Here is a 22243-nt window from a genome sequence, read left to right as displayed (position 1 = left end):
GTGCATTTCGAACTCCTCGGCCATTTTCTACAAAAACAACCTCGGATGAATATGGACGGTTTACGATGTTCGAAATCGGTACACCTTAACTAGGCTGCAAGTAGTTTATGTAATAATTTGAATTAAGCAGTTAGTCTTAATGACCAGGCAATAACCAGTTCTCTTGGGAATCTTAATTTTGTTTGCAAAAATACACTTCACTGGTAAACAATTTCAACTTAGATCTACAAATGCAAACAAGAACACTACATTTAATAAATGATATAATGAAAAAATTTACGAACTTTTTCTACTGATGTACTGGCACACATCTGAGGTTGTTTTCGTAGAAAATGGCAGAGAACATCCGCATGGCAGGTGTGAACAATCACTGATACCAAACCTTGGGACTTACAGTCATAATTTTTAGTTTTACTTGTAGACACAGATATTATTATGATGCTAGAAGACATCATAATATTTCAAAAATATATGAATGGGTACTTACCTGGACACATACCCCACCTGGACACTAATTAGACAGTACACTCCACGCGGAACTACCACTTTCCTCGGTGACTCGGAGGCGTTTTTAATTTATCGCGGATTTCCGCCGAGTACGCAACTGTTTTCCTCGCTAAATTTCGCCGAGTTGCACCGAGTTAATCGTTTTCTATGGAGGGTTTTATTGCCGGTAGCGCCGGTGATCGAATTGATTTATTGACCTAATCGCGGAACTCTGCGTGTTGTGCATAGCTACTACAGAACATTGCTTCTGTTAAAACAGTATTGAATAATTAGATAATTAATTTTTCAAAGTACAGTAAGTTTCTTTTTAAAAACAATTATCGAAAATTTCCATATCAATTTTCATCAGCATCGTCTAACAACTGTTGTTTTTCACATTATGTAATTGAAAGATATACCATAGCGTGCGTTTGTGTTTGTTATTGTCATCTTTCTTTTACTATATTAAGGTGTTGAAAACTTAAATTAGATTGGAGTAATGAAGGTGTTGAGAACTTTGTAAGTGTGAATATTTTTCGGTCTTTTTTCCCTAATTTGCATTTTACCTGACTTATTAATTTATCTGTACTTATCAATGGTTCTAAACTTATTTATAACACATATAAGTGTAAATCCTTCATCAAGTTAATTAAAATCCCATTAAACACCATTTTATACATGCATTGAAATGAATAACACATTCTATTGGCTTTAGATCAAACAGTCACTCTGTGTGACGTCACATAACTCACAGTTTTACCCACGAGGATCTCATGGAGAGCATGTATATTGTCATGCAGGATTAATGTGTCTGAGTGGTGTTTTTAAATGTAGCTGGAGTATTGCATTTCCAACTTCAATTCATCACATTAATTAGTTACCTATATCATTGAATGTGTTGACTTTTATTGATGATTCAATAAATATAACTGTACATAATTGCTTCATACAGTCTATAAGTGTGGTATAAGTTTTAAAGTTTATTGGCAGATTGTTTTACAAAAATGTCATGTCTTTGTTTTCTTAATCCCTGGATTGCCCTTGTTGTTTATTTAATCCTCCAATAAATATTTCACACTTTCTCTTTCTACATGCAATACATGTTTAAGATGGGTATTTACTAATTAACTTGTCACAGTGGTGTACTATACGGTTAGGTAATCTAGCCAGGATAAAAGATGAAAATCAATAATCTTCGTCTGTGAAACTTGGTAAGAGTGAAAGTTACGATTGATGTCCTTTGGGTGTCCGAAAATTAGGTACACAAAATAAATTATTTTTATAAACAATTATGGGTGTAGCAAAAATTATCAAATAAATTAAACAAAATTAGATACAGTGGGAGATTCTTATGGGTTTTCCTCCAAGTTTCGCGGTGTTTTTACCTCCGAGTAACGCGGCGATTGTAATTATACAGTCCACTGATCAGCCTCGGTGGGTGAACGAGTAAAAACGCCGAGGAAAGAGGATTCTGATCAATTGGATGTCGTGTCCGCGATGACCAAAATCCGCGGAGGAAAACGGAAAGTGGTAGTTCCGCGTGGAGTGTACTGTATTATGTATCTGTTTTTCTGTCTTCAATTATAAAAGAAAGATGAGATAAGATTGAATCAATGATACAGGGAAGATTATGACACTAAATATCTCATTACTGACCCATTCTGTACAAAGTATTTGAATGGAAATGGTTATCAATATTTGGTATACAATTACCGTACCGTGTTACAGATTATGAACATCTACGTGTTCGTTACTAACAGTGAAATATTGATAAAACTTCATAATTAGAGTATTTGTAATATTCAGACATATTGTCAATGGCATACCTTTTTGTACCAGTCAGATTGATATTGCCTGGTTGTTGCCCTGCCCTGGTTATTGCTCTGCCCTGGTTATTGCTCTGCCCTGGTTATTGCTCTGCACTAGTTAAAGCTCTGAACTGGTTATTACACTTCCTTGGTAACTGCTCTACCCTGGTTATTGCTTGATAATTGATCTGCCCTGGTTATTGCTCTGCCCTGAGTGTTTCCTGGTTATTGCTCTGCCCTGGTTATTGCTCTGCCCTGGTTGTTGCTCTACCTTTGGTTATAGCCTGGTTATTGCTCTGCCCTGGTTGTTGCCTGGTTATTGCTCTGCCCTGGTTGTTGCCTGGTTATTGCTCTGCCCTGAGTGTTTCCTGGTTATTGCTCTGCCCTGGTTATTCCCTGGTTATTGCTCTGCCCTGGTTGTTGCTCTACCTTTAGTTATAGCCTGGTTATTGATCTGCCCTGGTTGTTGCTCTATCCTGGTTATTGCTTGATTATTGCTCTGCCCTGGTTATTGCTCTGCCCTGGTTATTGCCTAGTAATTTCTCTGCCCTGGATATTGCTTGATTATTGATCTGCCCTGGTTATTTCTCTGCCCTGGCTATTGCTCTACCCTGGTTATTGATCTGCCCAGGTTATTGCTTGATTATTGTTCTGCCCTGGTTATTGCCAGGTTACTGATATGCACTGGTTACTGCTTGGTTACTGCTCTGTCATGGTTTTTGCCTGGTTACTGCTCTGCCCTGGTTTTTGCCTGGTAATTGCTCTGCCCTGGTTATTACCTGGTAACTTCTCTGCCATGGATATTACCTGGTGACTGCTATGCCCTGGTTATTGCCTGGTTACTGCACAGCCCTGGTGATTGCCTGGTGTATGCTCTGCCCTGGTTATTGCCTGGTTACTGCCCTGCCCTGGTTATTGCCTGGTAACTGCTCTACTCTGGTTACTGCTCTGCCCTTTTTATTGCTCTGCCCTGGTTATTGTCTGGTAACTGCTCGACTGTGGTTACTGCTCTGCCCTGGTTATTGCTCTATCCTGGTTATTGCCTGGTTACTGCTCTGCCCTGGTTATTGCCTAGTTACTGCTCTACTCTGGTTATTGCCTGGTTGTTGCTCTGCCCTGGTTATTACCTGGTAACTGCTCTGCCCTGGTTACTGCTCTGTCCTGGTTATTGCCTGGTAACTGCTCTACCCTGGTTATTGCCTGATTACTGCTCTGCCCTAATTATTGCATTGTCCTGGTTATTGCCTGATTACTGCTATGTCCTGGTTATTACTTGGTTACTGCTCTGCCCTGGTTATTGCCTGGTTACTGCTCTGCCCTGGTTACTGCTCTACTCTGGTTACTGTCCTGCTCTGGTTATTGCATGGTTACTGCCCTGCCCTAGTTATTGCCTGGTTACTGCCCTGCCCTGGTTATTGCCTGGTTACTGCTCTGCCCTGGTTACTGCCCTGTCCTGGTTATTGCCTGGTTTCTGCTCTACTCTGATTACTGCCCAGCCCTGGTTATTGCCTGTTTACTGCTCTGCCCTGGTTATTGCCTGGTTACTGCTCTACTCTGGTTACTGCTCTAGCCTGGTTATTGCCTGGTTTCTGCTCTGCCCTGGTTATTGCCTGGTAACTGCTCTACTCTGGTTACTGCTCTAGCCTGGTTATTGCCTGGTTTCTGCTCTGCCCTGGTTATTGCCTGGTAACTGCTCTACTCTGGTTACTGCTCTAGCCTGGTTATTGCCTGGTTATTGCTCTGCCCTGGTTATTGCCTGGTAACTGCTCTACTCTGGTTACTGCTCTAGCCTGGTTATTGCTCTGCCCTGGTTATTGCCTGGTAACCGCTCTACTCTGGTTACTTTTCTAGCCTGGTTATTGCCTGGTAGCTGCTCTACTCTGGTTACTGCTCTAGCCTGGTTATTGCCTGGTTATTGCTCTGCCCTGGTTATTGCCTGGTAACTGCTCTACTCTGGTTACTGCTCTAGCCTGGTTATTGCCTGGTTATTGCTCTGCCCTGGTTATTGCCTGGTAACTGCTCTACTCTGGTTATTGCCTGGTAACTGCTCTACTCTGGTTATTGCCTGGTAACTGCTCTACTCTGGTTACTGCTATTGCCTGGTTATTGCTCTGCCCTGGTTATTGCCTTGTTATTCAGCCTTGGAAGAGTTCCTGGTCTGTTAGCCGCAGAGATGTTTGCTCAGTTTCCAATGCCTGTCTGTTTAGTTAGTATTCTTTCTTCAAACAAACTGGAATTGTCTCACATTTTCCAAGATCAACAGACTAGATGGTGATATAAAGACCGTCTGTCTGAAATGCACACATTCACAATCTGTCATCTTATCCTAGATTATTTTTTTTTCATGCTGGATATACATTATGTTACACTTAGCTTGCAGAGTTTTTTCCTGATAAAATGTTTGAACTTTTCTGAATGTTTTTTTTTTTTACAAATATCAAGACATTAGCAAAGAATACAACATAAACTATGTGAAAACTACAACTGTCAACTATTTCAACTTATTGGATTCAATAACTAATTGGATTAAAAATAAATCTTAATGGTAGTTGTTTAAGCTCAGAAAAAAAAAATCTTGTTATTTGCTCAAAAATAAATGAAATATGAGCCTATTACTAGGGAAATGCAAATTAATTTCTGTCCACAATTATTTTCTTTAATTTTAAATGACTTTAAGACCATTGGAGATTTCAACTTCAAACTTCATACAGTTAATCACTTCAACAGCACACTCTTCATGACAAGTTAAATAATATTTTTACTTGAATATTGCCCTTTGTAAAGTAACAAATAAATAAACTGTTCATTTACAACTTGAATCGTTTTGGAAGAATATGAATGGAACTTTGCATTTTTTTTCCAGTTCTGATGTATAAATTAAGCATTTTCCATTAATTGATGAATGTAAACAGGTTGTTCACATGATATATACATTATGGCGTTAGTACGTGACCTGATATAGGATATTTTGGGTAAAGGAAACCATATCTGGTGGGAGCGAAGCCATTTTGGTAGGATATGATTTAGTGACCCAATATGGAAAAATATGCTGTCATCGCATGACCATCCTTGACCAATGGTGTTGCGTTACTCATATCGGAGGCATTATATATATATATTTATATATAGTATATATATATATGTGTACCCAATGGAGAAACTATTAGTTAAACTTTATTCATGTTCCAATGAGGTTGTGCAACGGCTGTATAAGGGAACTAACTAGTAACATCTTTAATTGCATGACCATATTAGTATGGTGGTTGCACCTGACCTGAAACATAGTTCAAATTGCTTCTGCTGTCAAAACAGCTATCATCGGGGGCCTTTATCATATTCTGTAATGGCTTTTGTTTCCCCAGATGATAATGAATATTATTTTTAAGACTACTAAAATGAGAAATGATTTGAAATTCACTCCAAGTCAATTGAAACAGGAAATAAACAACTAAATTGCTTGCATAACTGTATCATTAGAAATAATTATGTTTCTCATTATTTTCAGCCTGCAGAACATCACCCAGGGAGTCAGATGGACTTTGCAAAGCGTCGACTCCAGCTTGGGGAAAGCCTTTACTACAAAGCTCTGGAAAACATCGCTCAGACAGAGAAAAGCCAGAGAGGAAACAGCATCTCGGTATGAACATGGAATCCATCTCTAGAAAATTGTTTTCTGAGAACCAATTGGTTTAAATACAGATTTCAGATAATTTATAGCAGAAGAGATAATTGATAAACAAAAAATAAGCTGATTTTCTTTGAAATAGTTTCATTGGTTGATTGTGGTTTGGAAAAAAGGGGATAATGTGTGGTCTGCTAAGTTGATGTGATTTCTCGACTGTTTTCTGCCTTCTTCACCTGATCTTGAAATGGTTGTTTTTATAAATAATAGATGGTGCTTTGTACGATGCACCATAACCAGTTATTTACATAAAACAGTGTCGATCTTTGATCTCTATTGCCAAAAATTGCCATTTATGCATATTTTGTTTAATGAAACATTCTCTGTACTTGTATATACCTTCATCCTTGAATAATCATAGAGTAAAATTAAGTCTGTATTCTTTGCTAACCTGGCCTTGTCCACATGAAAGAGCAAGTTTATCAGGAAAGAATCATTTAAGTTTCTGGCTGATGTCATTATTGCAAATACGGGACATGTGCAATTCAAATGCAAACTTTACTGCCCAGTACTGTGTCCTGTTACAATGTATAATTTCTTAGCTAGCACAATGAAGGAATGTATTTTGATGTACCATTGAAATAAAAGTCCCCCCCCCCCCTTTTCAGTTAATCTTTCGAAGATCTATAAACACAAAAAAAAAATCTTGCAAATGAACAGTAACATCAACTATCCTTGAAATAATTGAAACAAATATAGCAACTGAACCTGATACTTGCAGTAATCTTGATATTTAAAGTTGCAAAAGAAAATTAATTAAATGTCATGGGGAAATTGTAAGATATTTTATTTTAAGTGCATTTCTAAAATGTTATCCTGCTTCATCAAACATTGAATAATACATATAAAAGTTTTTAAATTCAAAAAAATGGAGTGCATTTTCCTATATGATGCATTTTCATTTTCCTTTAATGTCATTTTAAGTAATCAAGCGTCTTGCTATAATGAGCATGTAACAATAGTTTGCAAAAGCAGAGAAAAAGTTCACATGCATTTCAATGCATGAATATGAAATGAGCCACAAAAGACTTTATGATGTATGTTCTAATCTCATCATGCATAACAGAGAGCTGCCGCTAGTTTAATGGATACCCACCATCATGTGAAGCACTGATCGTGTAATTAATTCTCATTGTATTAGCACTTTATGCTGGAAGAAGCACCACTGTTCCGCATTGAAGACAAGTGGGGGAAAGGTTACAAATAAAAGTACACACTTGCCTTTGCAAACTCTCGCTGATGTCTTAGTGGCTTGGTACATACTCAGTATGTAAAGGCATTGGTGATGATTGTGCTAGTAATAGTCCTAAGACATGTGATCTGAAATTCTGCTTGATCAGTAGACAAGAAATGAAATAAATAAAGACAAAGTCTTGTCAGTGTGTCACCATTTGAAGTTTGTTGATACCCTGTCAGCTGTATGCCTTGCTGGAAAACTGCACTTATTACAATCATAGGATAGGGTAGCCACTTTATATGCCATAGATGTTTAAAGGGTAATATGTAGATCATGCCCATCCAATGATGGTCACCTTTAGGTCAAGGTCATAATCTTAAAAAGATAATTGAAAATAATTAATATTGTAACTAGCTAGACACTGCAATAAACATCAACTGAGACTTGTAAGATAATACATTTTTGGCAATATGAATAATTTGCATAAAACAAATATTTTAACTTAAGTTCAAGGTAACAATCACTGAAATGGTTTGAAATGTCATAACCTCGGACACTTTGATTATAGCCACTTTAAACTTGGGCCTAAAAAAAAATTTGTTTGGTTAGGGTTACATCCTTTTCAAAAATAGGTAGGGTAGGTAGGCTTTTTATTTTATTTTATTTTTTATTAGGCTTTATATAAGAATGTCATTTCCATCATTGGAGAATGGTGTTAAAGTTATCTTCTATATAAGCAATTATGGTTTTAAACTACATATTGAAAAGCATTTTTTTTTTCAAACTCTCTATAAAAACGTTAGGGTCGGCGCCTATTCCGTAGGTAGGGTCGGGTAACCCGAACCAAATGTATTTTTTTTTTAGGCCTTGTACTGAAAGATCAAGTACTTAATTAGTGTCGGAAATAAAATTTAAAAATGACTTGCAAATCTAAATATGCTTAAGTTATATTTCCAGCCTTCTTCATGACAACACAGGATAGAGGGTTAAAAAACAATAGTTGTTGATAAAATGGCTCCTATACATGTGTATGTAGAATGGCCACTGTGAAATGACCTTTCAAAGAGCACATAACTATTTACTGTACATTGACCCTCTGCTCTCCATTTCAGGGTTTACTGGAGCATGACCTGTTTCACCGATGCCTGTTTGCCTGCTGTTTAGAAATCACCATTTTCTCTTACAACTCTCAGAGGTAAATTGTCCCCAAATTTTCCTATTTAACTTTTAGAGATGAATAGCTCCTCTGTTCCATTGCATTGCATTATCCCCCATTTTCCCCTTACAGCTCTCTGAGGGAAATTGTCCCTCATTTTCATTACAAACCTTTTAGGTAAATTGTCCTATACCCCTACAAATCCTGAAGGTTAATGTGTCGCCATTTTTTCTTTCAAATCTAAAAAGGTTTATTTTCGCCATTTTTTCTTACAAACCTCAAAAGGTTAACTGTCAATATTTTTTCTTACAAATCTCAGAGGTAAATTGTCATCATTTCCCCCCAAAGGAAAGTAAACTGTTTGTGTGTTCCTTACAAATCTGACATATTTGCCCACATTTTCAATGCAAATTGTCCCCATGATATTCCTTTGTAGTTGAATTCAAAGCATAAGGTGTCTTAGAAACTAGTTATAAAAGCAACTGCATATTACATTATGAAGTTTGCTGTGAAAAATGATACGGGAAATCATCAAAATTTGGAAGTTATAAGTAAATCATGATGATCTTGTCCTGCTCTTTGGGAAAAACAACACTTAAATGATTTTTCTTGGTGTTGTTATCATTACTGCAGATACCAGGGACATTACAGGGAGAATAGAGAAATAAAACAGTACTTTATTTGCAGAATTTCATAAGAATTTTATGACAGCGGTTATTGAACTGAATAAATAGAAGATAAATGTTGATTACAGTGGAAAATCATATTCTGTTTAAAGAGTGATTTTGGGAAACGTAATTTCACAAGTGGCAGGTGAAATCAATTTTGATGAATTATCTGTTTCTTTTACGCTTAAAGATATGAAAAATGTTAGCTTAAACAGCTTTGATTTGATCGTCTCCTAATAAACATAATGCTGTCATATTATTTTGTCAACATCATTTTAAACATGTTCAACCTTGCACGGTGAACACTACTTTACTTTTGCTGAAATAGAAACAAAAATCTACAAAATCAGTTAAATATCAAATTGATATAACTTAATAAGCTAGCATTGGTAGAAATGAAAGTTAGTGTGTAGGTAGCGTATGTGAAGGGATTGCTTTTAAGTGAGGTAGGGTCAAGGTCACAGTAACTAAAAATAGTAAATAGAAAAATGCTTGGTACTGAATTTCTTAAGTTAGGGTTGACATATTACAACCAAACTTTGTATATAGGAAGTGTTTACATGTAGAGACCTTGCATAGGACTGTGTTTGAGGCCCCGAACGTCACAGTCATGGTCAAGGTCACTGTTACTAAAAATAGATAAATGGTATATTGAAAAATGCCGAAGCTGGACTTTTTCTGTTTTGAATTTTTTACATCACTTAAATCATAAAGGCGAACCGTATTTGACTGCAAAATGCTGAGTAAATAGTCCAATGAGAAAATGGTGTTGCATCATGAGATCAAATTGTTGAGCAATGATTGGACATCTCACAGAGAAGCAAAAATGTTGAACCTTCAGAAATTGTAACTACAAAATCGTTTTGTAAAAAAATGTGTGATCAAATTATCCAGATTAAATACTGGAAACATTGCTACTGAAAAAATGGGATTTTGTAGCTTTGACACTTGGAAGTGGCCATCGATATCCTTTTTGACATGTTCAGGTAAAATACACGTTTAACAAACAATGACCTTGCTCTATTGCCTGAATCCATGAACAATCAATCTGCACATGTCACAATTAAAATGAATACATTTTATCCCCGCAGAGGATACTAGATAAATTGAGGGGCCCTTCATTACTCATCATCATATGCACACTGCTTAAAAATTGTCTAGTCGAAAGATTTTCTTTTACAAACATAATTATATAAGATTAAAATTCATGTTATTTTACATGGCTATGAAATGTAGTCTTAATATTTGGTGTTTTCAATTCTCTTGAAAAAATATTACACTTACGTTTTAAGGTTGAGGTTAAGAGATTATTTTGATCTCATGGCAATTTAATTAGTGTATTGATAATCTACTCTTGGTATTTATATAAGTTGTCATGAATGACCTAAAATGGTAATTTATTGGGAAAATAAGGAAACATAAGAAAGGAAAATTGATGAAAATAGAATATAATTATACCAGATAACGGCTATTGAGTAATAAAGGCTTCTATGGCAGTATGGTTTGGGGTCAAACACTGGCTTTCATTTGGTTTTAAATGGAACAGGACTGATAAATTTTCGGTTCAAGTTAAGATGTTCAATTATATAGAAAACATAATATATTTCCGGCCATTTTTAGATAGACTGTTTTTCAAAGAAAAGAGGTAGGGTATTGTGACAGCCATTGGTGTTCTTATTGCCGTCCTTGCGCAAAGACTTTTACCATGGTTATAACTCAAAAACATAACTGATGTACACATGGTATATCTGCCAGGAATAACACGCTCATGTACAGCAAGTCCCTTAACTCTGGCTGGAGTAATTGTTGAATTACGCCCATTGTTCAAATGAAAAATAACAGACGATCGGTGGTGTTCACTCCACAGCACTCTTGCTTTTAAAATTGATTGCCTGAAGTCTGAATAACTTACATTAATTTATAGGAGATTCTTACTGTTAAAGTAAGCTGAATTTAAAACTTGATGATATCCATTTCCATAAATCGCATTAGGCCAAAAAAAAAAAATGTCTTGTTTCTGGTCACATGCCTCAAAAAAAACAGGGTCGGTAGGTAGGTGTTTTTTTTTTTTTTTTTTTTTTTTATTCAAACCTTTGGAATGAAATAGTATAGCGTTTGAAAAATGATGAAATATTGTCTGCCAATACAACATCATCAAATATGGCTTAAAGGAAACTGGACACAAGTTTATAACCATATTTATGTATTTATTAGTTTAACAGAACAACAACAGCACTATTACATGACAAGAAGCAACAAGTCCAAGACTAGAATTTGAAATAATCTCAAGAAACAATTGTCATTCTTTGTCAGAAAACAAATATAAACATGGATGGAAGAAACCGTAATACTGGGTATTTAAACATCACAGAGACAAAATATCAATTTATTAGATTCAGTGATTTGTGCAATGCATAAAACTGTCTGTGAAAACCTTTTCCTACTTTATTTATTAAGTGATAACCTTTTCCTACTTTATTTATTAAAAGCAAACTGATCAAATAACCCAGATAAGAGATCGCCCCTTCATTCTTCTATCTGCTTTAATTATAGTATCGGGCACCTAACTAAGTATAATGTCAATGGTTCTTCATACAGAAAATTAATTTTAATCCTTTAAAACATTAAAAACGAAGGTCCAAAAATGAAACGTTTTAATATGACGTTCGGTATTTGAGAGAGACGAAGTATTTAAATCCATTCACTCAGCATAATGATTCACGCTTCGTCGGCATTATTTTGCCTTAATTCGTCCGATTCAAATAAACCTTGTATATGTGTATAGATAGTCTTTTGAATTACGAAAATGTCGGTGCCAAAACTGTCATTCTCGGTCGAGGCATTATTTGTTTTACGATGGCCCTTTTACGATATCTAAACAACCATACAACTTACCGAACATTTAGCTTCAAGTCGGACATTTTCTCGCTCGCCATGTAAATCGATGAAAAGACTTTTTATTGTTGTTTGCGAATGGGCAACTTTAATGACACTACAACCGTCGAAGTGCGAACATTTGTCTATTTTTATGGCTATCAAATGCGTAACAGAAGTCGTCTGCGCAGGGCCAGCCATCTTCGACACGGCCGTATAAAAAACACGTCACGAATATAATATTACTGTCGGATAGCGCGGTTTACTCTTCGGCGCCGGGACCGGGAATCCCGGCTCACTTTACGCTAATTATAAAAAACGGTCTTTACGCTATAAAAAAATAACGGTCGGGGGGTAAAAAGTAGGGTCGGTCGGGTGACCAGAAACAAGACATTTTTATGCCCCCACAAAGTGGCGGCATATAGGGTTGCCCTTGTCCGTACGTACGTCTGTCTGTCTGTACGTACGTACGTCCCGAAGATTGTTTCCGATCTAATTCTTGAAAACCATTTGTCAAATCCTCACCAAACTTTAAACACATGTTTGTGACCATAATATCTTGATCAAGTTCGATAGTCATGGAAATCGCTTTAGTCATTTAGGAGTTACGGCCCTTTTTTGCCAAAAATACTTCAAAAATATATGTTTCCAATCTAATTCTTGAAAAGTATGTGTCCAATCCTCACCAAACTTTACATACATGATTGTGACCATAATATCTTGATCAAGTTCGATAGCCATGGAAATCGCTTTTGTCATTTAGGAGTTACGGCCCTTTATTTGCAAAAAAAGACTTGAAAAATACGTCCCGAAGATTGTTTCCGATCTAATTCTTGAAAACTGTTTGTCCAATCCTCACCAAACTTTTAACACATGTTTGTGACCATAATACCTTGATCAAGTTCGATAGCCATGGAAATCGCTTTAATCATTTAGAAGTTAGGGCCCTTTATTTCCCAACAATACTTAAAAAATATCTTATCCGATCTAATTTTTGAAAAGGATTTTTTTTATTTGGCCTTATTCATTTCTCAAAGGTTAAGGAACTAATTAAGTAGAGCCCTTTTGAAATATTAAACTAGATCATATACACTCAAAGGAATGGTTTTGAAATGTAAAACCAGTTGAATTTTTTAAAATGCATAAAAGCGTTTTTCAATAATCAAATGCAGACATAACAACAGATTTGAAATACTATTGGGTTAATTAAGCGTATAATGTATCTGTAAGAAAACATTTATGAAATCATCAAAGCAATTTTAAAGTAGCATTAATTTGTTTATGTCTGGTGCTTTCTCGTTTATTCAACCATATGTTGATATAAATTACATCTTGACGCTTGTAAATCTGGGAACTTAATACAGCATTAAAAGGTTATTAATATTATATGGATAACTAAATGAAACCTGATATAATATTGACAGAATGTGTGCCATTGTTAGAAATTATAGGCCATTAGTGGTTGTAATGGGTTTTCCAGGGGGTAACATTGCAAGATTATGGCCTGGAAATTAAAGCCCATGGCTGGCAGTTGTATGGAAGGGTTTGTAGTGCAAGGTCATTTGCCCTTGTGACGTAATTATGACCAGCATCTTGGTAGCCAAGGGTTGATCTCTGGAAGGAAACACAGCAACAGTATCTGACAATCAATTTTTGAATCCTTGTAAATAGATGATAGTTCAAACAAATAGTTTGGCTGGAAATATTACTCCATTACAAGTTAAAATGTGAATTTTATTTCTGACTTTCACTTAGAATTCTGTTATGTGTTTTTATGCCCCCGAAGGTGGGCATATTAAAATCGCACCGTCCGTCCGGCCGGCTCTGTAACTTTCCCTTGTATGGACGGATTTTAAAATAACTTGCCACATGTGTTCCACATACCAAGAAGACGTGTGGCGTGCAAGACTCGTGTCCCTACCTCAAAGGTCAAGGTCACACTTGGTGTTTATTCACAATGGAGTGCTGCATATAAGGACATAGAGTATAGGTTGTCGTGTCCGGGCTGTAACTTTCTCTTGTATGGACAGATTTTAAAATAACTTGCCACATGTGTACCACATACCAAGACGACGTGTCGCGTGCAAGACCCGTGTCCCTACCTCAAAGGTCAAGGTCACACTTAGTGTTTATTCCAATGGAGTGCTGCATATAAGGACATAGAGTATAGGTTGTCGTGTCCGGGCTGTAACTTTCCCTTGTATGGACAGATTTTAAAATAACTTGCCACATGTGTTCCACATACCAAGACGACGTGTCGTGTGCAAGACCCGTGTCCCTACCTCAAAGGTCAAGGTCACACTTAGTGTTTATTCACAATGGAGTGCTGCATATAAGGACATAGAGTATTGGTTGTCGTGTCCGGGCTGTAACTTTCCCTTGTATGGACAGATTTTAAAATAACTTGCCACATGTTTTTCACATACCAAGCAACGTGTCGCGTGTAAAACCCTTGTCCCTACCTCAAAGGTCAAGGTCACACTTTGTGTTTATTCACAATGGAGTGCTGCATACAAGGACATAGGGTATAGTTTGTCGTGTCCGGGCTGTAACTTTCTCTTGTATGGACAGATTTTAAAATAACTTGCCACATGTGTTCCACATACCAAGACGACGTGTCGCGTGTAAGACCCGTGTCCCTACCTCAAAGGTCAAGGTCACACTTAGTGTTTATTTACAATGGAGTGCTGCATATAAGGACATAGAGTATAGGTTGTCGTGTCCGGGCTGTAACTTTCCCTTGTACGGACAGATTTTAAAATAACTTGCCACATGTGTTCCACATACCAAGACGACGTGTCGTGTGCAAGACCCGTGTCCCTACCTCAAAGGTCAAGGTCACACTTAGTGTTTATTCACAATGGAGTGCTGCATATAAGGACATAGATTATAGGTTGTCGTGTCCGGGCTGTAACTTTCTCTTGTATGGACAGATTTTAAAATAACTTGCCACATGTGTTCCACATACCAAGTCGACGTGTTGTGTGCAAGACCCGTGTCCCTGCCTCAAAGGTCAAGGTCACACATAGTGTTTATTCACAATGGAGTGCTGCATACAAGGACATAGAGTATAGGTTGTTGTGTCCGGGCTGTAACTTTCCCTTTTATGGACAGATTTTAAAATAACTTGCCACATGTGTTCCACATACCAAGACGACGTGTCGCGTGCAAGACCCGTGTCCCTACCTCAAAGGTCAAGGTCACACTTTGTGTTTATTCACAATGGAGTGCTGCATACAAGGACATATAGTATAGTTTGTCGTGTCCGGGCTGTAACTTTCTCTTGTATGGACAGATTTTAAAATAACTTGCTACATGTGTTCCACATACGAATACGACGTGTTGTGTGCATGACTCATGTCCCTACCTCTAAGGTGAAAGATACACTAAGTGTTTATTCACAAGGGAATTCTGAATATAAGGACATAACAGTGTAGGTTGTCAAGTATGGGTGGTATTTTTTTATGTTCAGAGGCAATTTAAAATAACTTGCCATATGTATTTGACACGTAAAGGCAAGATCAACTTTTCATGTACTGACCTTGTTCGTAGGTCAATGTCACATTCGGGGGCATTCGTCACATATTGTGACAGCTGTTGTTTATATGCTGAATTTTGTGAATGTTATTGTTCCTTTAGCGCATTATTTCTCATGAAACGTCAAGAAAAGTTTTGGTTTTCAAGCAGTGAGTATTACATTTAAATTTAAATTTGCTTGTTGCAGAGTTTTGGCCCTTTGATGATTTAAGACTAATTTGGACTTGTCAGGCTTGTCTCATTATCTCCTAAGTGCTACCACCGAGTTGTCCCTAGGTGATTACAGCTGGGGGCAATGAGCCCTCCTGGTGCAATAAATGTGGATCAGATGGGGGGGGGGGCATGAACTCTCATGAGGGAATAAATTGGGGTCCCTGATTAGTTTTATAGGATCCTAATATAACGTTTTTGCAGCTCCAGGGATGCACAGTGGCTTGATCGGAGTGTCCCTTGCAGAGTTTTCTGCATTGGGGATGTCCTAGCTACCACCATTGTATTCAAAGGTAAAATACTTAACAAGTTTATAATTATGTTACAGGATGTTCCCATGGATTGTGGAGATATTTGATCTGAGCCCGTACCACTTCTACAAGGTGGTGGAGCTGATTGTGCGGGAGGAGGAGGGACTGACCAGGGATGTGGTCAAACACCTCAACCATGTGAGTATGACAGAATTAGGGATACCTGCAAGTGTAACTTGTGCTTACATCTTCCTTCACTGTTATTTCACTAAATATGTGAAAAAAAATGTGGTGAACTGCTTGTCTTTTTATTAGACTGAAATTTGTCTTGTTGAGTACATCTTAATGACCTTGTGATTTTCGCCAACTTGTCTCAATAAATATCATAACCCTGCAAGTGTGTCTTTTAATTATTGACATCACTGTGTTTTGGCAATCTGATTTCCAGTAAGCAAAAGTAATGACATTTTGAATAGCAGCATTATTAACTTAAATGATCGGAGACATGTACTTTGGAGAATGGTAGTATTAATGTTTAAGTTAAGGTTATTTAACAAAATAAGCATTAAGTACAATATTTTATACTTTAATAATATATTATGCTTTAATCACTATGAACAAAATAAAGTGGTTGATCTGCAAAGTTTATAACTTCAACCATTGTCCCCTAGATTGAGGAGTGTATCCTGGAGTATCTGGCATGGCAAAGTGACTCTCCTGTCTGGGAGGCTATAAAGGTTCAAGGGGTCCCCCAGTCCGCAGAAGTGGCCCTACCCTTGCAGGCCAATACCTCACAGAACAGCCTCTGGCGCAAAGTCCTTGATAAAAACACAGGGAGTAAAGGTGGGTGGCAATGTGACTTATTCTGTAGTAGAAAATCTTAATGATAAAGAAGGGCAGAACCAGCCAAATGAACACTCCCTTTAAGATTTTACATAATATGTTGTGTCTTAGATTATCAGGTATTTTCATCAGACTGGGAACCAAATTATGATGCTACAGGCTAATTGTTCAGAACTTCTTTTACAGTTAACAACATTTAAAATTTTAAGATCATCATTTTTAACTTTCAAATCATTACTTCACTGAGAGTTGAATAGATACACATCAATGTGACATGATTTGCTGTATTTTAAAAGGATTTAAGACAACTGTACTTCTTTATATTTAAATTTGTAAGCAAATCATCAAATATTTCACATGTAAAAATTAACAAGTGTTGTTAATGGCGATGATAACTTAAGCTTAGTTCTGAACAATCAGCGAAACGTCCGTTAAATAGTCAAATTTCAGTTCTAAATATTTTAAGTGTGGTTATTTTTTGACAGCTGATAGTTATTGATTGAAATATGGGATGTAATCAAAATGGGAAAATGCAGGATACTGAAGTGAAAACTTCCCAATAAAAACGTCAGAAATTATGATTTATTTTATTATGATTTCAGTTGTGTTGTTACATTCATAAGGATATAACTTAAGTTTTACTCTGCCATATGAATGGTAAATGTAAGATAATTGTTGTTGAAAGAAAGTAATTCATGAAGATGGAAAGCCATCTCATTTCAGTTACACTACTAGCATGCATGAATTACATGTACTGACATTATTTTTACCAGACCCCCTGCTATCCCCCACGGGCCCATCAGCAGCTGACCGGTTCAGTTCACCCTCCCCTGGGAGTGCCAAGCGACGCCTTTTCCTGGGGGAGGCGGCAGGCAAGACTCGCTCTGGGGCCGAGTCCCAGGCTAAGTCTGGGTTGAAGACCATCTCCATAACTACTCAAAACCAGACACAGCACCTAGTGGCATTCCAGCAAATTGTTACACATGATGGAAGACAGGTAAGTAGCGATGGAACTTAGTTTTGTTAAAAATAATCAATCTTATTCTATAGATATTGTTAAGATACAATCAGCATATTTGGAAGCTATTTTATCAGTATGTAATGACCAGCCCTTAAAAGATTAAAGTAGTATTTTCTTAAACATGTATATGTAAGGGGTTTGAAGGTTTTTTATAATAAGTAAAACAAGATACCACTTGGACAGCATCTCTCTTATTTACAGCGCTTAAGTTAAAAAACAACAACATATACCCGTAGTTTTCTTGCCATTGCTATCCTGAAACGATTCAAGCCAACTGCAATTTGCAATCTGTGTATTCAGGTGTTGATCCCAGTGCAGACATTGGCTCCTCCCACAGTTGTCTCATCCTCGGGTACCACGGTGTCCACGGGCTCAAGCCCAGAGGTCACGGGTGATGGCAAGACCAAGCCTGTCCTACATACGCCCGGCCACCCACGACTCAAGGTGGGTAACATTGCTAATCTGTGGACTGTAATCTATGAAATTATTTTTGTCTAAATTGGAACCTTGATAATGTCTAGAATAGACTAGAGAAGATATTAGAATAGACTAGAGAAGATATGTCTAGAATAGACTAGAGAAGATATGATTAGAATAGACTATAGAAGATATTTTTAGATTAGACTAGAGAAGATATGACTAAAATTGACTAGAGAAGAACTGACTAGAATAGACTAGAGATGATATGTGTAGAATAGACTAGAGAAGATATGTGTAGAATAGACCAGAGAATAGATGATTAGAATAGACTGGAGTTGATATGACTAGAATAGATTAGAGAAGATATCTCTAAAATTGACTAGAGAAGAACTGACTAGAATAGACTAGAGAAGATATGTTTTTCAAAGGTCCTCTTCTACTTGTTTTCAGGTGGTAGAGAGCAAACCAGCCACGTCAGAGCCATCTACAGCCCCAACCACTACCCAGGCCAGTTCTCCATCCAAGACCCAGGCTCAGTCAACAGCACAGCAGGGAAAACCTGCTAAGGGAGGATCACTGGCCATCTTCTTCAGGAAGGTGAGTATTCTTCTAAAAGCGTATTATTGGCTTAAAGGAACTGTACACCAGATTGGCACCAAAGTTTTTTTCTGTAACGAATCTCAGGACAATTATTTAATAAAATGTTTTACTCATTGATATCATAATTGTAAAAACGAATACCAAAATAAAAAAATAAAAATTGTGTCGAAGACCGGGTTTGAACCGGTGTCGCCAAAATTGCAGTACAATGTTGTATCCATTGAGCTACGAAGGCTTACTCTAAACGGGTGATATAATTAAGCTATACACCTAACTTGGTAATATCACGTGATAACATCGACTAGCCAATCAGGCATGAGGAATTAATTCTACTAGGTAGCCATACCCAGTAATCTTTTTTAATGGAAAAATACGAAAACACTGCGAAAAATAAGTTAATTGTAAACTGTGTGGTACTTCAGTTAGTAAGTTTCAATGCATTGTACACATTGATACTAAGATTATGTCAGTTTTCAACAATTTTCTCTTTTTTTTTTGGCTTTTTCATCATACGGAGTGTAGTCCCTTTAAACTTGCACAATTATCTTGGTTACAGTATTTGTAAATCACACTTGAAAATTTATGCTCATATAAATATATGATTGTATGAGGTATTTTAATTGAAAGTTATCAAATTTCAAAATCTTAACAAACTATGTTTGACTACTGAGCAGTTGTGATGACATAGCGAGCCCTGCATTTGAGCATGGTACATTGTACCATTATAAGAGGATGACTTTTGGCACCCTGCATCAAATACAGCTATCCATTTGTGCCTGTGGGAGGGGTGCTAGAAGCTGAAGGGACAGTAACACCCTCACAATCAATGAGACAACCGTCAATATAACCCCTCAACTTATGTCAATATAACCCCTCAACTTATGTCAATATAACCCCTCAACTTATGTCAATATAACCCCTCAACTTATGTTGATATAACCCCTCAACTTATGTTGATATAACCCCTCAACTTACATGTACATCAATATAACCCCTCAACTTACATGTACATCAGTATTACCCTTCAACTGGCATGTACATCAATATAACACCTCAACTTATGTATGTCAATATAACACCTCAACTTACATGTACATCAATATAACCCCTCAACTTACATGTACATCAATATAACCCCTCAACTTACATGTACATCAATATAACACCTCAACTTATGTATGTCAATATAACACCTCAACTTATGTATGTCAATATAACCCCTCAACTTGCATGTACATCAATATAACACCTCAACTTATTTAAGTCAATATAACCCCTCAACTTATGTACGTCAATATAACCCCTCAACTTATGTACGTCAATATAACACCTCAACTATGTACGTCAATATAACCCCTCAACTTATGTATGTCAATATAACACCTCAACTTACGTATGTCAATATAACACCTCAACTTATGTACGTCAATATAACACCTCAACTTATGTACGTCAATATAACACCTCAACTATGTACGTCAATAATATAACACCTCAACTTATGTACGTCAATATAACACCTCAACTTATGTACGTCAATATAACCCCTCAACTTATGTACGTCAATATAACCCCTCAACTTATGTACGTCAATATAACCCCTCAACTTATGTACGTCAATATAACCCCTCAACTTATGTACGTCAATATAACCCCTCAACTTATGTACGTCAATATAACACCTCAACTTATGTACGTCAATATAACACCTCAACTATGTACGTCAATAATATAACACCTCAACTTACGTATGTCAATATAACCCCTCAACTTATGTACGTCAATATAACACCTCAACTATGTACGTCAATAATATAACACCTCAACTTACGTATGTCAATATAACCCCTCAACTTATGTATGTCAATATAACACCTCAACTTATGTACGTCAATATAACCCCTCAACTTGCATGTGCATCAATATAACCCCTCAACTTATGTGAAAGATGTGAAGATATGTCCCACCAAGTGCATGTTTTATGGATGGACCTATTTGAAAAGTTAAGGTTTAGGAATTGGACTTGCACTGCCCACTTACATTTCACCCATTATATTAACAGGTATACCACCTAGCGCATGTGAGACTGAAGGACCTTTGTGAGAAATTAGATGTTCAGGATGAGGACCTCCATCGGCAGATGTGGACCTGCCTGGAACATGTGATTATTCAGCACACTGAGCTGCTCCGGGACAGACATCTTGATCAGCTCATCATGTGCTCCATATATATCATTGCCAAGGTGAGGCAACTGTTTAAACTCAAGTATGGCCCAAGCCATGTTGGCACCTGAAAAAATGAGTACCCTTAATTTCGATCAATTCATACCTTGATCAGGTGCTAGTCAAAGGGAAGGCTTAATTGCTTATGCTGAGCTCTTCCTCTTATTGACTGTCAAGTTGTTGTGACCGACTTGGATAAAAAACTTATACTTCACATACAGGTTTTATGCTTGGAGTAAAAAAATCCCTAATGTGTTGTACTGAAGTTTGAGGGGGAAGTAACTCTTCCTTTAAATATTTTTGAACAAATTGAGTTGCATCCCTTGGAGGTAGTTTAAACTATCGAACGGGCTCAGTACAAAATCTGTAAAATCTGACCAATTGATACAAATGAGGGCTCATCTTGCGCCCTAACTTAAGGGAGAATTCCCCAGTTTGAAGTTGTTAAAAAAACAATTTTGTGTACTTTATCATTCCATGATTTAAGCTATCCCAATAAGTAATCTAAATGCAACCAAATCTAGTAATTCTTAAGAATGATTGAATGATATTAACCTCATTTGACTTAAACCCTTGGAAGTTAAATAAACAACAGAAAATGGAGATAACTAGATCTGAAAATGAAAATAAATAGATCTATTATTTTTCACTAGGATTACATGCCTATTATCTTTGTATATTTGTTATAATATAAAACACAAATAAGTATCACATTACTAGATACTAACTAATGTTTTCTAATCTGCACTGAAATCAAATTTTGCCAAATTGGACCCAAAGTTTAGAAAGTTTACCATCATTGTTCAGCATATGAAGAGATGGGTAAATCATTCTTTGATCTTACTTCCTTTTTTCCACCCCTAGGTGACGGGGAAGTCTCAGGCATTCCAAGACATTATGAAGTGTTACCGGCTCCAGCCTCAGGCCCAGAGTCATGTGTACCGCAGCGTCCTCCTCACATCCCGGGGGAGGCACACTTCTGGAAGTTCCGATGGCAGTCAACCGGAGGCAAGCGGGACATCGTCACCAGTGAATGGGGAGAAGGAGATCTACACCAGGGAGAAACGTATGCGTTCTATTGTTAATTTTCATATCGTTGTCATACTAGGACATATTCATTGATGGTTATTTCGATTAATGTTGAGTTTACTCATACTTGCTCAAACTATTAGATGAGGAATAGGGAGGTTTGTATTTTTCCCGCTATTTTTCCCCTATCAAAGGGCCTTGCCACTATTCCCTGTTACAGTGGGAAAAAACACTTCACTAAAATTTACCTTTTATCAAT

At 36.9% G+C, this 22243-nt stretch overlaps 1 protein-coding gene across 2 annotated transcripts in view; it reads left to right on the top strand.

Annotated features, from left to right (window-relative positions):
• The window catches only part of LOC128242996 (retinoblastoma-like protein 1), a 58698-nt gene that overhangs the window by 30516 nt on the left and 5939 nt on the right, over positions 1-22243 (top strand). For both annotated transcript variants that reach the window (XM_052960463.1, XM_052960462.1), the window contains 9 exons: positions 5800-5931; positions 8266-8348; positions 15927-16047; positions 16521-16692; positions 17466-17689; positions 18014-18157; positions 18584-18730; positions 20796-20975; positions 21820-22021. In XM_052960463.1, coding sequence (XP_052816423.1) covers positions 5800-5931; positions 8266-8348; positions 15927-16047; positions 16521-16692; positions 17466-17689; positions 18014-18157; positions 18584-18730; positions 20796-20975; positions 21820-22021 — 1405 coding nt within the window. The remainder of the gene's footprint in view (positions 1-5799; positions 5932-8265; positions 8349-15926; positions 16048-16520; positions 16693-17465; positions 17690-18013; positions 18158-18583; positions 18731-20795; positions 20976-21819; positions 22022-22243) is intronic.

Source organism: Mya arenaria, chromosome 8 (assembly GCF_026914265.1).
Source record: "Mya arenaria isolate MELC-2E11 chromosome 8, ASM2691426v1".
NCBI classification, from domain to species: domain Eukaryota; kingdom Metazoa; phylum Mollusca; class Bivalvia; order Myida; family Myidae; genus Mya; species Mya arenaria.
The sequence above is the reverse complement of the archived record's forward strand: the minus strand, read 5'-3'. Positions and strand labels throughout refer to the sequence as shown.